Source organism: Micropterus salmoides, unplaced genomic scaffold (genome assembly GCF_014851395.1).
Source record: "Micropterus salmoides isolate LMB-PRFRI ecotype aquatic unplaced genomic scaffold, ASM1485139v1 Ms_hic_scaffold_21, whole genome shotgun sequence".
NCBI classification, from domain to species: Eukaryota; Metazoa; Chordata; class Actinopteri; order Centrarchiformes; family Centrarchidae; genus Micropterus; species Micropterus salmoides.
This window is the reverse complement of record NW_024041262.1, coordinates 3,041,415-3,056,882: the sequence shown is the minus strand read 5'-3', so window position 1 is coordinate 3,056,882 and position 15,468 is coordinate 3,041,415. Positions and strand designations below refer to the sequence as shown.

Genomic DNA, 15,468 nt, shown 5'->3' with positions numbered 1-15,468 from the left:
AACTGTACCCAGAAACCCATACTATAGCCAGAGATGCTGCACAGAAATACTGGGCAGATGAATAAACTGTTGTTCATCAAGAAATAGTTCCAGCATTCAACTCCCCCTAACACCACTAATTGATTTTTACATTTCTGTTTGTGTAAAGATTAAACAAATGAGATGCAACATGTTGATCCCTGAGTTTTAGAGTTAGGCGTATACCTTCAAGTTAAGTAAAGCTGTGAAAAAGAGTTTACTGTGTAAAACTTAGTGGGACCTCCTTTGACAAGTGAAATGACTTTGACAAATAAAATCAGTGGTGTGACCTTTAAAATTAAAAGGAAATATGGCAGAGATGAAGAAAGCTATCTTAGTGATGTCATTAACACATAAATGCTACCTGCACATTTGTTTTAATGTTCTAGGCAGCCATTTGTTAAGCTGAGCTGTCCAATCTCCCAAAATATTCTATTCCTAAACTGATCGGTGTACGATTGTGACTCTCAGTGTCTGTGACTCACAGTGAGGGCTGGTGCTTCAGTCCCCGAGCCAGGTGCTGCAGGGCTGACAGCTCTGCTATGTGCTGGACTGATGCGGAACCACCTGAAACAGGAGCAAGCATCAGCCGCCCACTTAGGAAGTCACCCAGGAGCTGCGCGCGCACACACACACACACACAAAATAGATAACAGTGAGATGGAAATTGAGCCAGTGATTAGAAATGAACTGCTACTGCTCCTGACTGTTGTGAACGGACGATGTCACCTGCTGGTAGTGGAACTCCAAATAGAGGTCACTGTTGAAGGACAGAGGGTTTCGCCACATCACTCTTCTCAGGGAAAAGAAGATGGAGCCATCATCCAGTAGGAAGTCAAACAGATACTCTTCAGCGTGGAGGGGACGCACAATGCCATCTGACATACAAGGAGCAAAGGAGTGAGGAGGAGGTGCAGGTCACTTTACACTGTGTAATCTGTGGTATGTAAGAGGTTCCCTCTTTCAGTAATTTTCCATATCTCGTGTCAGTTCACACAAATAATAATAATAAACCTCTTTTTTGGTTTTATGTGCTGAGGTTTTAAGATATTTCTCTCTGAGATTTGTGCTGCTACCCAGACATAATAAAGGCAAATGGAATATACACTGCAGTGGTGCAGACAGGAAACTAAGAGGCTAAAACCCCATGGGCACTAGCGTCAGTCGGTAGTGAGTCTCTTAGGCGTCAGGGAGTGAAGTTTACTCCCTGCAAAGCCATCTGGCTTCTGTCACACAGGCAGTATCCATCACCTTGATAATGACCCCACAGAGGTTAAATAGCTGCCAGTCAGTCAGAACTGAAGAAGCTTCTTGGATGAGAGGCAAAATGTCTTCAACCAAGTCCAGCTGGCCTTGATTTTAACCCACCTTGGCTAGCAGACTGAGAGCCAGCTGACTGGAAGTTATCAGGCCGGGGTAAAGCCAGGAAGCTAGCATGCTGGAAATCAGGATGAGGTTCCTGTTGAAGGCTAGCAGGCCAGGAAGCTGGCTGAGCATCAGGGCTGATGAGAACGTCTTTAACCCACCCAGGTAACAAATTCTTCAGGCAAGGCTGAGAGGACACTTCCCTGCATGCCAGTAAGAGCTGCTTCTCTATAATCCCTACTAGGGGGACTCTTCCAAAACACCTTGGAGCCCCAGAGGATATAAGAAAAAACATACATCTGCTAGGTCCAACACTGGCTATTTCATCCGTCACAATAGTGCAAGCAGGGTAACCAGGAACACGAGGAATAGGACCCAAATGCAGACTCAGAGGCAGTGCTTATGCAGTACAATGATTTAACAGCAAAAGTCAAGGGGTGGCTGTGGCTCAGGAGGTAGAGCGGGTTGGCCGTTAATCGGAAGGTCGGCGGTTCAATCCCTGGCTCCCCCTGGTTGGTTGTTAGTTGTTATTTTCCGTTTGAGCGCTTAGGCTCAGTGTATGAATGTGTGTGACTGGTGAATGCAGATGTAGTGTAAAAGGTGCTATACAAGTACGGAGCATTTACAAAAGTCGATGATAAGGTCAATACCATGGAAGTGTCTGCGTATTCTCACTGCATGGTATTTCTCGACTGGACTCTATTCGCAGTTGGTACCTCTACTTTGTTTTCCACTGCTGACAGTACCCCCACAAAGTTGGCTGAGCTGACCATCATAGTGGAACTATTCCAGCAGGTGGGAAACTACACTTGAGAAGCTCCAGCCTTTACGAACTGTAACCTACACTGTACATTTACTTCCAGACTGACAACGTCACGGCTCATACTACCTCAGCCGCCGGCTCAAAGGTGATACAACAATGCCCCCACATTTTGGTTTGTATGTTTTATACACAACGGCAGGGCAGAATAAAGGCTTTGAACAGGCCGTGTAAAAGGGGCATATCACACAGACAGGAAAGAACAAAGACAGGTACATTTCTTCAAACATCATAACTCAAATCTGAGTCAAGTCCAAGTCATGTGTTGTTGAGAAAATGCGTAGTTATGTAATTTGGGTGGCCATTTAAATTTGACCATTTGACTGACAAAAGCATCCTTTTCGGTGTTACATGTTCCAGAAATTTTATCAGAGTGGGAAATGCACTGAATCTGTCTGTAAAGCAAACTGTAGAAGGTGAAAAAGTAGAAATGGCAGAAGCAGAGGAAGAAGAAGGAATAGCTACTCATAGGTATTATTGCATTTCACTCAGGATGATGGCAGTGTCAGTCTGATTTACCTTGACGTCGGTTGACGAGGACGGAGAATTCTTTGATTTCTGAGAGATTTGAGACTCCCATTTCTTTACAGAACTCTGTTACTACATCTGATGCCATCTAGAGGAAGATAAAACACAAAACTAAATAGATATTGATGATCAACAAAAAGACTGCTGGTTTTCATGGGTGAGTTGGTATAACAGAATCTTACACTGAAGCTGCGGATCTTGATGGGGAAATCCACTCCTCCTGGCAGCTGGATGGGAATACGTCGAGAGGTTTTGCCAGCCTACAGAAAGCCAAAAGAAACTGTTCAGATGCAAATGCAGATAATGATGGAATGTAACAGTTGAAATACACCCTGAAAGATGTTGAAGATGTTCTTTTTTTTTTTTTTGCTCGAGTGGGTAGGTTGACTTGCCAGAATGGCCTCCATCTCTTCTTGAGAGGGGATGTTACGGCGACCACCGAAACTGAGAGATCGCTGAAGGTTCTCCTGACACACACACGCCAGCTCTGAAGGACAGATATGTTATAAAGAGTGTGTGCACTGAAAGAACCATTATATGTGTCTAAATATATAGCTGACACTTTACATTACAATGAGACGTAAAGATAAGCATTGTTGTGTCAGCGTGTTTTATTTGAAACCCAGGTCTAATGTCTGTGCGTAAATACTGTCTTTCCTCTACCTTGGTATGGGTGTTCGTAATCCTGAGAGATGCCATGTAGGTGACGTGTGACAGAGGGCTGCAGAGTACCAGAGCAGGGGAAGAACCCAGTCACCAGGTTGAGCAGCCGCCAGCCGAGAGTACAGATGGATCTGAGACAACAAACAACAAACAGAAAATAATTGCAAAACATTTTAAAAAGTTAAAGTTTAGGAGCTCCTTAAGATTTTGCTTTTTCTGTTTTGGTTCACAAGCCTACGGCTGCTTTTACCTGCATTTTACTGTTTATGGGCTTTAGATTTTGGGTGGAGCTGTTATTCATAATGATAATGTTAATTTTTTTAATCTGGGTCACAGTAAATTTTGCAGATCCGCAACTATAATGCAGTGCTTTGTTCCTCAACAAACAATTCTGGATATAATATTTTGATTTCACAGCTCTAGTTGAGTCCTCTCTGTAGAAATTGTTTCTGATGCTTATGAGTACCCAATAAAGTACGGCAACATAACAATGATGGAAAAAATTTAATTTCTTTGTAACAAATATAAAACATAACTAATAACCCTAACATAACCCTCTAATATAGTTAAGTTATCCAGCATGCTCTTATGTTTCTGTGTTGAGGAACATAATAAAAATATCCTTGAAATGCTAAATTACAATAGATAAAATGCCCTGGGAAATGCTGGCTCTGTTTACAGTGTACTGTATCCAGAGATTAAGAAAATATAAAATTATATTGAATAAATGAAAAAAAAATAGTGTCAATAGTGTCACCGAATTCTGTAACGGATGCCCCTCTGTGCTGAATCAATGCAGCATGCAGAAGCTTTCTGTCTTTTTGAACTAGACTGTCCCCCATGTCAACTTCACAATAGGCAAATAATCACACACATTTGACATATTATGATCTCGTAAAGTTTATATAGAGTTAACATGTTAGCAAACTATTGCCTGTTTACACCTTCAGCAGAAATAGAGCAACATTAGCATTCATTTTCAGTGTTACTGGCTTTTATTCTGGCTCTTTTGCAGCTAAATGCTCTAATAAGGCCCCATCCACACTACTCCGTTTTAGTTTACAAACAGAAAATTTAAATGAATACGATCTCCGTCCACACCAGCGTTTCCGCTGCGTTTTTGGAGTTGATCTCCATCTACATTAAAACGACTGAAAACGCACAGCTAGGACCCGTTCAGGTGCACCGGGCATGCGCGTGCCAGTGTAAACATGAAGCAGGTGGTCTATTCTGTAGTTACAGAAGATTTGGCGAAAGAATAAATAAATACAGACTAAGCATCAGACCAGTTTATTTTTTGTTGCATGGATCAATACCGAGCTGGGACTGTTACTGAATGTAACACGGGAGTGTGGTGGCAGAAAAGAGACTGGGAGTTGTTGCAAAGTAAACGCCGAAGTGTAAGTGTAGGCAGATGAGTGTTATTTGCTCGGTACAGAATATTTTAATAACAATACGATCAAGCATCATGTTTCTGCTTTGCAAGACCCAGTCAGAGAGCCGAGCGTGAGCGGCTGCGTCCTCGTTTCTAAAGCCCTCCGTTCGTCTTCACTAAAACGCCCTCTGGAGTTTTGAAACGAGAAACGGGGTCGGCAGCGTTTCCAATCTTCTCCGTTTTAGGTCTTCGTTTTCATAGTTGTAGTCTGGACGGGAGGTGCAGACGTAGCAAAAGGTCTCCGTTTTAATTCAAAAACGCAGTTGTGTGGATGGGGCCTAAGTTCACCAGGTAGTGGCTAACTGTGTCTGTCTGCTGTTTGGGGTTGGGCAGTGTACAGTGGGTTTTTAAGACAATTCTGAAACAAATGACACACACTCACTTGGTTGGGTTGTTGGTGGTTTGCTTGATGATCTGGCAGTAGATTTCATCTCTCATCAGCTCATTTTCCTTCCCTAACTGAGCAGAACAGAAACTCTTCTTTAAAGTCTTACTTTAAATCTGTCAAACTCATATACCGAGTGCTCCATAAATGAGGTCCATTAGATACACTATTTGAAAGAGTGCTGACCAGTAAGATGTTCCTCAGGCAGTCTGATTGTGTGTTGTTCTTCGTTAATGGCATGTCACCCATGAACTGCATCAGGTCTGGAGGGACAGATAAACGGGAGGATGATGGATGAACAATCATCATCCATGATGTGTTCACATCAAGTGTGTGTTAGTATGGTTAGTGTGAATGCACTCACTCATGAAGCACTGGACAGATAAATCTTTGATTTCAGGATCATTGTAGAAAATGAGGGACTCCTGTATGGGGACCTGGATTAAAAAAAACACAATGCAGTAGTTAGTTGAATTTTATTTATAATTTTTTCAGATCAGATCAGTCTCACTTAAATCAACATCTGAGAGAGACCTGAGAACAACTGACGCAGGGACATGTCTTGACAAGAAGACAATTCAGTCATCTGGTGTCAGACTTGTTCACTTTAATCTCACCTAATGATGTTAAATATCTCTTAGAGAAACAACTTAGAGAACATGGCCTTCTAAGTACACCAATGCCTTCTGGATGTCAATAATGACCTCTGACTTTTTCACATAACTCACAGTAATGAGTTCGATAGCAGTCTGCAGTAATGAACTGAATGGCAGTGTGGTAAATGGCATCCTGTGGATTAAGGGTGGTGAAAGCCACATGAGCATACAGGATGTCTCCATAATCAAGTGTAGACAGTACAGTGAACTGTATAATTTGTTTCTATTTCAAAAGGAGAAACAAGTTCCATAAGAATCCAATTTGAATTTTTTGTTTTTGAGCGAGAAGTTCAACGTGAGTTTTGTGGGACAATCTGATGTCTAACCTAATTCCTAAGTACTTAAATGTATTTCTGTATTTATTAGATTTCTACTAAGGGCGCCACTGTATCCTATTGTTTCCTGTTTGCCTCTATACAATCAGCTTTCCAACGGACATTTGAGTGTTCAGCTGGAAAATAATTAATTATGTTTAAAGTTAATAGAGAGGGGGCAAGATATCGATCCTTGTGGGACAACCCATGAACAGTTATTTAGGGACTTTTACTATCAGCAACAACAGTCGGAATTGTCACTCACTCTTGCTACTCACATGTCATCCTTCCCAGTCACAGAAGGCAGCTCTTACCAGCTAAAAAGCTCTAAAATCCCACTGTACACTACCTGCCTACTGTCAGCAGCCGATCAAAGACAATGGAACATTTGCCTCAGAAGTTAGCGGTTACCAAAAACAGAGCTAAAAGGAGGTGAAATATTGGACTTATGCTAATGCTGGCCACTGTTCACTAACAGGTTTTTCATATTAACTGAATATGTTGTGTTTACAGCTTCCGCTTCCCCAAAGTGGCCACATGTCAGTGAACGCAGGTTTAACAAAACATTGGGGTCAAGTATAAAAAGCCTTGGACAGATCTACAAAGAGTGCAGATCACTGTCGCAATTAATCACTTTAACAATTTAACTCGCAACAGCAGTGGCAGCACATGATGTATGATGACTATGGGTGGGTCTAAAGTCTGACTGCTGTTATTGATGGAGATTAATTTCTTCCAGAAGGGCACATAGTTGTGAGTTGACAAGTGATCCTAGGAGGTACTATCTATTTTAGACAGACAGTACAGCTTAGATTTGGGCTTATGGTTCATAGATACAATAATGTCCATGTAGGGTAACTGTAGTATCAACAATTACAAACCATGGGATATGTACTGTCTTACCTGTGTGTGTTGAACTGCCTCTACAAAATTCCTTCCACTTGCTGGCAGACCGGTAGTTCCCACTCTTAAATAAACAAATAATGGTAGCACAAAATTAGCCACAACTTGTTATATGAACCCAAAACATTTAAACATGATCAACAAGAAAAGCTATCATTCTACTACCATACCTAAAGTACTTCACTGCAAACTCAGCCATGGCTGAGAGGACCTCCAAATCGCGGACTGAGCCCTGAACTGAGGGTACCGAGCCCTGGAGCGAGTGCTTTCTGCTGGGCGGCTCTGAATCAACACTGCCCATGTGTCTGCTGACGGGACCTGGAGATGAGCCGTTGGGTGGACTGACAGGTGTAGCACCCCTCATGCTTTTCCTCCTGGTATCTCTTCGGTCAAGGTGGAGACAGTGGTAGTCTGGGGCCGCAGATGGCTGGGTGAGGTCCTTTGGGAAAAGACCAGAGCGCCCTCCCATGGTGCCAAAACACCAGCCTGGTAAAACACACACAACGGTGTTATTTGATGAAAAGCAGATTTTGACATGCATTAAACGATGATCATAATAAGGCCTGTCTAACCCTAAAAACTATCACATCCAATAAAAGACCTCACCTGTCTCAAGTCCTCCCATTGGCAGCAATTTGATGATGTCACCCTTGCTGAAACTCAGCAGACTTTTGTCATCTGTCACAAAACTCTTCAGGGCTACCACATATCCTGAGTCCTAGAGAGCACGGAGAAAAATGTCCGGGAGAGTGATACATGGACTAATAGTGATGGGGCTCTAACACAAGCATGGAGTCATAGGGCCAAAATATGCCACAAAGAATCACAAGCAAATATGACAAATAAAGAACAAAGAAGTACCCTGATGAGCTCCTGAAGGAAGAATCGGACCATGGCAGTGATCTGAGGAGCTCTGGATGACTGCAGCACCAAGTTTTCATTCTTTAGCTCCAGTTCCACTCTGTCTGTACCCTGGAGGTCAACTGACAGCAACTCTGCAAAACTACATTCATGTTGACCCAAGTTAACAGTTGACTACATCAGACGAGCAATGGAAAGCAGAAGTTAGAGAATGACTAGCAAACACTGCCTGTGACAGTGTTATTAGCATCACCGCATATTCATAACATTAAGCTGGGCCTTTTTAGAACTAAGCTTAATAAATTTTTAGCATATTACAGCTCAGTATTGTGGTTTTATGGCCCACAACTTTACTGTTTTTGTTCACTCTCAATAGCTCCATCAACATTGTTTCCTGCAGTAGGCAGCTGCAACATATGTCAGTTGAAAGTATGTGTAAGTATATAGTAGTATATAATCTAACAGATGCTTTTCTCTTAGCTTTGTATGTGTTACTTTAATATGTCTTGTAATACTTTGGACTTCTTAATACATAGCTGTGTCTTGGTAGGGCCGGATTAACCTACCAGGTGGCCCTGAGGCAATAATGACCTGCTAGGTCCCCATTAACCCACTGTTGCTCATACCACCTGTGCAGTGTGTACCAGTTGTCTATGCTTGAATACTACCTTGCCCCCAATATCTGTATCTAGTAATCCAAAGAGTTGTAATCACATTTAGGATGGGCCGAATATTTAATATGACACAAATAAAAATAAACTAACTTCCTGTCTTGTAGATAAGACCTGAACCACGTTATGTGGAAAACCTGGATGAAACCGAGAAGTGAATCTTTTTTTTAAATGATTCTGCTGAGTTTCTGTTGTGTTTATGTATGAAGGCTGCATGTTTACCTGTAGCTTCTGAGCAGACTGAGGTGTTTGGGGTTGATACCCGATGCTCTGACGATCTTCAGGAGACGAATTCCACGATGAGACACACCCAGAACCTGAGCATCCCCACTGCCTGGCTGCAACAAATACATACATAGAGGAAATGCTTCTTAATATTCCTAAGTGGTTAGTGGTCTGGCCTAATGTCATTGATGCATGATACAAACAGAAATCCCAGATTGAGTGACAGGTGGGTGCCCTCTCAGGTGGCTGGTTGCTAAGTCGTTCGGCAACAAGGCTTCATTAGGCCCCCCTCTTTGCCCATTTTTGGATTAGTTTACCTATGGGTGACATGTTGTATATATCTGTCTCTCCCTTTTTCAACTGCTTCATTGCCTGGCATGTGGTGATGCAGCATTTAAACAGCACTTGCTTCCCATTAAATCTCTACTGGCTTCCATACTTCATTCCTTCTTCCTTTGAATTTTGTCCACATCTTCATCTCCTATTCCAACTTCCTTTTCATTCCTCCTCTCACTGTGAGATGTTCAACCTCTTTACCTCCCACTGCCCAACTGCCCGCTCTCTGGATTCTATTCCCCTCTAACCTTCTTCAATCTACACTCTAATAGTATCTAGAGTGACCCCTTTTCAAAAGCCACTCTACCTGTCTTTAATTACTGATCTGTCTCTCCATTTCTTTCTAAATCACTTGAGCATGCTGTCGCTCAACTTTCTCCACCAGAACAACCTTCTTGACCACCGCCAATCTGGTTTCAAGGCACACAGTTTCCTCTGTCATAATCCTGCTGAAACTTTCAGCAGGGTTTGACACCACCTCAAGCTCAACTCTGACAAGACTGAACTGCTCTTCCTTCCGGGGAATGTATCTCCAGTCCATGACCTCTTCATTACCATTGAGAACTCTGTGGTATCCCAAGCTCAGACTGCAAGGAACCTTCGCTGCCAACATCACTGCTACAACCCACTCCTGCAGAATTATCCTACACAACATCTCAACACACAAGCTCAATAATGGCAGAACAAGCTCTCCATTGACATCAGGACAGCATCTTCCAGCGCAGACTGAAAACTCATATGTTCACACTGCACTTTGGCCCATTAAAAACAACTCTTTCTGTATCTCTTCAGTTCAACATATTTTAAGAAGACAAGTTTTGGTTTATATCCACATGGTTGAAAAGCACTTCCTCCAAGTCGCTTTCGATGAAAGTCGAAAAAATAAATAAATAAATGTAATGTAATGTAAAGCACTTGGAATTGCCTCTGCGTTTCAGATGTGCTATATGCATGAAGCTGCCGTAGTTTGGATTGCCATGCAATGTCATAAAACAATGGACACTTGATGTCTTTTTTGTCATGCTCACCTTAACAGGAAACAGGCGGGTAAAGTAGTTTTCCCAGTTGTCTCGAGCGGCAATTACAATTCTCTTCTTCATGTTGTCATTCTGGATTGTGCTTATAGTCGTTCCCACATTGAAATTAGCTATAAAGGGCAAAGGGTAACAATGAGATAATGGAGAGAAAACTAATGCAGTAACATATAAGAAATGATACAGCGTAATTTTAATCAACATTATAACTGCAGCTTCCAGCTTTATGACAATCTGATGAAACTCTCACCCAGCAGGTCCTTCATCTTCCTCTTCTCCTCTCTGCTGATTCTCACACAGCTGTCTGAGTAGGTGTCCCTCATAATCTAAAACACATCACACAATGCAAAGAGTTTGATGTCCACTGCCTCTAAAATGCAACGGAGATAAAGACTGAAATGTATGGGGTTGATTGATCTTATGTAGTTTGTATGATGCTTTGGCAATATTGTTGTTATACATTCATGCCAGTAAAGCTAATTTGAATTGAATTGATTGAACTGGACAGTACTGGAGATATTAGGATCTCTCAGTGAACCACATAATAGGTTCAGCATGATGACACCTGTATGCTAACCTGTTCACATAACAGATTGAGGATGTAGGGCCAGTTGAACATCTCTTTGGGGTAAAACACCTGCACACAAATAAATGATAACTTGAAGTTAGTGAATGTTTTTTAACACAAAGATTTACAGTTCAAATCCCGCATGTAGTGAAAGACATTATTGATTGATTAACTAAAGCACTTGTGTCAGTCTACAGCTGTACCTTGTTAGTGATGGATGAATAGTTGCCAGTGAATATTAAAATATTACTTAATTACAGATCTCTTACTGTATTGATGCTTTATTGCATGCTTGTATGTTTTGCCTCAAATTTAAGTTTTGGAAAAAAGCCAAATATGTAAATGTAAATTTATTGTAATTTAATGTATTTTTATACTACTTGGTTCTGCACTTTGTGATTAGAAACCTTCGTCCAGAAGGAAGAAGCTGAAATTCAATGTGCAAAGGGTAGGTTTCGTTTAAATCGTTTAAAATCAACCCAGCTAGGATGCAGGATTTCTTCCTGTAGATTAAGGAGGTGCGAGTTGAGGTACTACAGGCCGCAGCTACAACTTATTGTCAGAAAGCCTTCATTCAGTGTGACATGTTTGGAAAAGCTAAACTCTGTGATCAGCACATTAGTGGGACGTATGAGCACATTTCCACTTGATACCAAGTAATAATGTAATAAAAGCACTAGTCGTGAATCACTGTATCCCATATAATGCAACTGATATTTCTGCCCGCTCCGTGTCCACAATCGTACATGTCTCACAACAGATAGCCTAGCTCTCATTTAGATCTCTGCAGTTGTCTGCATCAGCTCTGTGTGGGCTCGCATCTCACACCAGGACACAGCTGGCTCACGATCCCCAGTGACAGTTTCTGTTAAATTTTCTCAGCTTGCCATAAGCAAATCTGGCAAGAAAAAACACTGATAATCTATTATAAACTATGTAAATGATACTGTGTATGACTATATATGAAATGATATGAAATGATATGAAATGATATGATATGAAATGATTATGATAAATGTTTCCTGGTAAGAATAAGAATTTCCTCATATAGGAAGAAACATATTGGCAGTTCAAAGCCAGTCAGAAAGCAGGTGCATGATTCATATTTATGTCAGTTTACAAGCCGTTCAGGAAATAAAAAAGTGATTTATTTATTATTGTCTTGTATGTTTGTGTATGTGTGTCTGTGTATATCTTACTTCTTTTCGCAGAAACAGTTTTCCCGGCATGTTAGAGTAAGAGAAGTAAACGTCAGAAAAGAAGCGGTGGAGCTGAGAGTGATTGCCCTCCTCATCTGGCATCACATCTACAGTTAACAGCAGATGAAGGTCACTGACTGACATGAACTTCCTCACACTGAGTAACACTGGGTTAACTGCTAGTAAGCAGCATTTGCCAGCTAAAATACATAATACAAAAAGGCCTTGTAATCTACATAATTATAATGTCTGGAGAACATTATCTGAGCAGCACACACCAAGTGATGGGGCAGCCATGGGCGGTGGGTCTGGAATGTTCTGAAGGATGGGTTCTGGGTGTGGAGGAGGTGGCTGGAAGTCGGGGGGAGCAGGCGGAGGATGCTGGGAGCGCTGCGAGCCGAACATGTCCTCCAGGGAGCGCTGTTTCTGCTTCATGTTGTTGGAGATGACGCGGGGACCCTGTGGGGAGGGTGTCCTGGGAGGAGTTTGCTCCTTCTTAGCCTTGACTGGTGGCGGGGGAGGCATCGGCTGTTGCAAGCAGGAAGAAGTAGAAAATGTCAGGATGTAGCATGCATTATATTCCCGACAGAGATACACAACATTTTTTTTATTCGTAGTAGTTAGACTCTCCAGACCATCCTCACCTTCTTTTGTGGCACTGGTGCTATGTTTTTGAGTTTGGCCAAAGCTTCTTCTTTGGGGTCATTCTTCTTTACAAAATGTCGTACAGGAGGTCTGTGAAGAAGAGTAAAACAGTAAATGAGAAACTTTCTAGAAGTTATTATTTCTAGTGAATGAGGCCATTGTGGTTTATATTTATTTCTTATTTAACCTCTTCCAGGACACCGGGTAGTCTCTGGTGTGATAGTATGGGAGGAAAACACATTTACTAAATGAATGAGAAACTCAATCAATCATTAAAAATAGAATGGAAATTAAGCAAAAAAAAAATTTATGGGTGCCCTGGGTGCATAGGAAGCATATATATATATATACATTTTTAACACAATGCCCTCCTTGTGGGTCATCCAGTTTGTGCGGTGAACCCCCTACAAATGGTTCTGAACACAGCAGCACGTCTGTTTTTTTATCAGCCCAAAAGGACTCATGTCACTCCATTACTCAGTGACCTCCACTGGCTCCCCGTGGCCTCCCGAATCAAATTCAAGTCACTAATGCTTGCATACAGTGACTACTGGGTCTGCAACAATCTACATAAACTCCATTATACAAGCTTATGTTCCTTCTCTGCCACCGCGCTCCTTCAATTTACATTGCCTGGCTCTGCCATCCCTACACACAAAGCAATCTCAGTCCTGGCTGTTCTCATCTGTGACACCACGATGGTGGAACGAGCTACCACACAACGTCAGAGAAGGGGCGTCCCTCTCTCACTCCAAGAAGCTCTTGAAAACTTATCTCTTCCGAGAACACGTCGTCTTATAACACCTCTAACCTTTAACATACACTTCCTGTGTTCTTCTTCTTCTATCCCCTTACAATTCTCTTGTATTAGGCCTAATTGCGCTTTTTTGTTAACTCTTACTTCTTTCCCTAGGTATTTAACAACTGATGCCATGCATGCCGTAAGCTCTTACAAGTATTTATTGCTGCTCTTACTAGTATGTATTGTCAATTGTAAATCTCGTGTTGTACTGACGCTTTGTTGATGCTTGTATGTTGTTCCTCAAATGTGAGTCGCTTTGGACAAAAGCATCTACCATATGAGTAAATGTAATGTAAATGTAATATAATGATATAGAATGACACCACCAGTGTTCAGTTAATATTTATACTTACTGGTTTATTGTGAGCAAGCCGGTAAATGTCTATTATTACTGCTTTGTACACAGTGCAGTCTGATGTTTATAGTTTTTGAGTTTCTTAACACCACACTTTTCTTAATTTCCCACTTGTTTCTTAGAGGGAAAACATTTGTGTTGATGGATATCTGATGTCTCAGGATTTCTGTTAAAAATATATTGGTTGATTGCATTTTATTGGCTGAGACAAAGCTGCACCAATTTGATACTCTTTACGTACTTTGTTCAATGCACTGAATTTAACGCTTTGTAATAGAGAAAATGTTACACGGCAAACTTTTCTTTTTCTTTTCATCTACTTCACCTTTGAAACTGGGTTTAAAACATTCAAAACTTACTTTAACTTGTCAAATCTCATGATGGGGAAGAGTGCATAACTCTCAGCGAGCAGCGTTGAAACTTACTTGACAGGCTCAAAAGGTTTGGGTTCTGGTTGTGGTCGGCTGTTATACTGTTTAATGATTTCCCGGATGCTGGATGTGGGTTCGGGCTTAGTAAGAGGAGCTGGTGCAGGTGTTACTTTTGGGGGATCCGCTTCTCTAGCAGGAGGGGTACAGAGATGCTTCACTGTGGGAGATAAGACACAAAAACTATTTACCTTGTACACAGAGGGAAGTCTTACTATTATTTTTCTGGCCAACAACACAAAGCAATAGTTGTTTATACATATATATATTAGATATTTAACAGCAGCAGGCTACTGATCTACCTCTACAATGGTAGATCTACGGTATCAGCCTAATATCGGTTCACACACAGGATTATCTCTGTAGTAAGAGATGCACAGATTACATTTTTCTTGGCTGTTCAAAAAATCAGTTACTGATTTTTTAAAAGGTCTGACCTGCCGATTTCAATTGTATTTCTTTCTAAAATCTATACCTGACAGCATACACAAACATTTTTGTAACTATTTATTGGAAAAATCTATTTTTATTAGGATCCCCATCAGCACCAGTATAACTGTTAGCTATTCTCACTGGGGTCCATTCAATTGTATAGTCATAATGAAACATTGATTATAAAATAACATGAGAATGTTCACTAGAAGGAGCTGAAAATAAATTGCACACCATTTTAATTCTACTTTATTCTCCAATTTAATTTGTGTTTAATCACAAACTACAGTAATCTGCTCACCTTTCTTTTCCCCGACACACAAGCACACTCCTACACCTGTCTGTCTGTCTCCCTCTGTGTGCTCTGACTTTATTTGTCAGCAGTGTTATTTTAAAGAACTCACGTTTGGTTAATTACCGATAGAGACCACCGTAGTATGATTGACATCATCACCAACAGCTGTGTTCACTGTTGATTTACCTGCTCCCTGCTTTACAATATCCACAGCGTCTCTTTCTGTGTGTTTCTCTGCACATGTAGTGAGTGTCTTTTTCACACTCGTGAATAACTTCCACACACCTATGACATTCAGCTCGGCTGTGTCGGCGTTTCCACATGAAAAGACTCGGGCACTGAATAAGTCTTCTACCTCACTTCAAAAATTAGATTAATTTATTTAACACACTCAAAAGTGTTCCAAACATTGTTCTAAATTAACTTCATAAAGCAATGAAACGAACACTCCATTCATGCCATAAAATATGCTCAAATAATGTTTGAAAGACTGAATCTCAACATTTAGGCTACTGAAAACTCACTGTCCT

At 41.2% G+C, this 15,468-nt stretch overlaps 1 protein-coding gene across 1 annotated transcript in view; it reads right to left on the bottom strand.

Moving 5' to 3' along the window:
- The window catches only part of myo15b (myosin XVB), a 67,815-nt gene that overhangs the window by 4,469 nt on the left and 47,878 nt on the right, over positions 1 to 15,468 (bottom strand). Inside the window, exons 42-62 of the mRNA XM_038736135.1 lie at positions 14,209 to 14,371; positions 12,626 to 12,716; positions 12,260 to 12,509; positions 11,982 to 12,088; positions 10,792 to 10,851; positions 10,465 to 10,540; positions 10,209 to 10,327; positions 8,842 to 8,957; positions 7,949 to 8,090; positions 7,694 to 7,805; positions 7,258 to 7,573; positions 7,088 to 7,151; positions 5,579 to 5,651; positions 5,401 to 5,477; positions 5,212 to 5,288; positions 3,395 to 3,525; positions 3,124 to 3,218; positions 2,914 to 2,991; positions 2,723 to 2,819; positions 748 to 896; positions 504 to 634 (exon numbers count right to left, since the gene is read on the bottom strand). Coding sequence (XP_038592063.1) covers positions 504 to 634; positions 748 to 896; positions 2,723 to 2,819; positions 2,914 to 2,991; positions 3,124 to 3,218; positions 3,395 to 3,525; positions 5,212 to 5,288; positions 5,401 to 5,477; positions 5,579 to 5,651; positions 7,088 to 7,151; positions 7,258 to 7,573; positions 7,694 to 7,805; positions 7,949 to 8,090; positions 8,842 to 8,957; positions 10,209 to 10,327; positions 10,465 to 10,540; positions 10,792 to 10,851; positions 11,982 to 12,088; positions 12,260 to 12,509; positions 12,626 to 12,716; positions 14,209 to 14,371 — 2,524 coding nt within the window. The remainder of the gene's footprint in view (positions 1 to 503; positions 635 to 747; positions 897 to 2,722; positions 2,820 to 2,913; positions 2,992 to 3,123; positions 3,219 to 3,394; positions 3,526 to 5,211; positions 5,289 to 5,400; positions 5,478 to 5,578; positions 5,652 to 7,087; positions 7,152 to 7,257; positions 7,574 to 7,693; positions 7,806 to 7,948; positions 8,091 to 8,841; positions 8,958 to 10,208; positions 10,328 to 10,464; positions 10,541 to 10,791; positions 10,852 to 11,981; positions 12,089 to 12,259; positions 12,510 to 12,625; positions 12,717 to 14,208; positions 14,372 to 15,468) is intronic.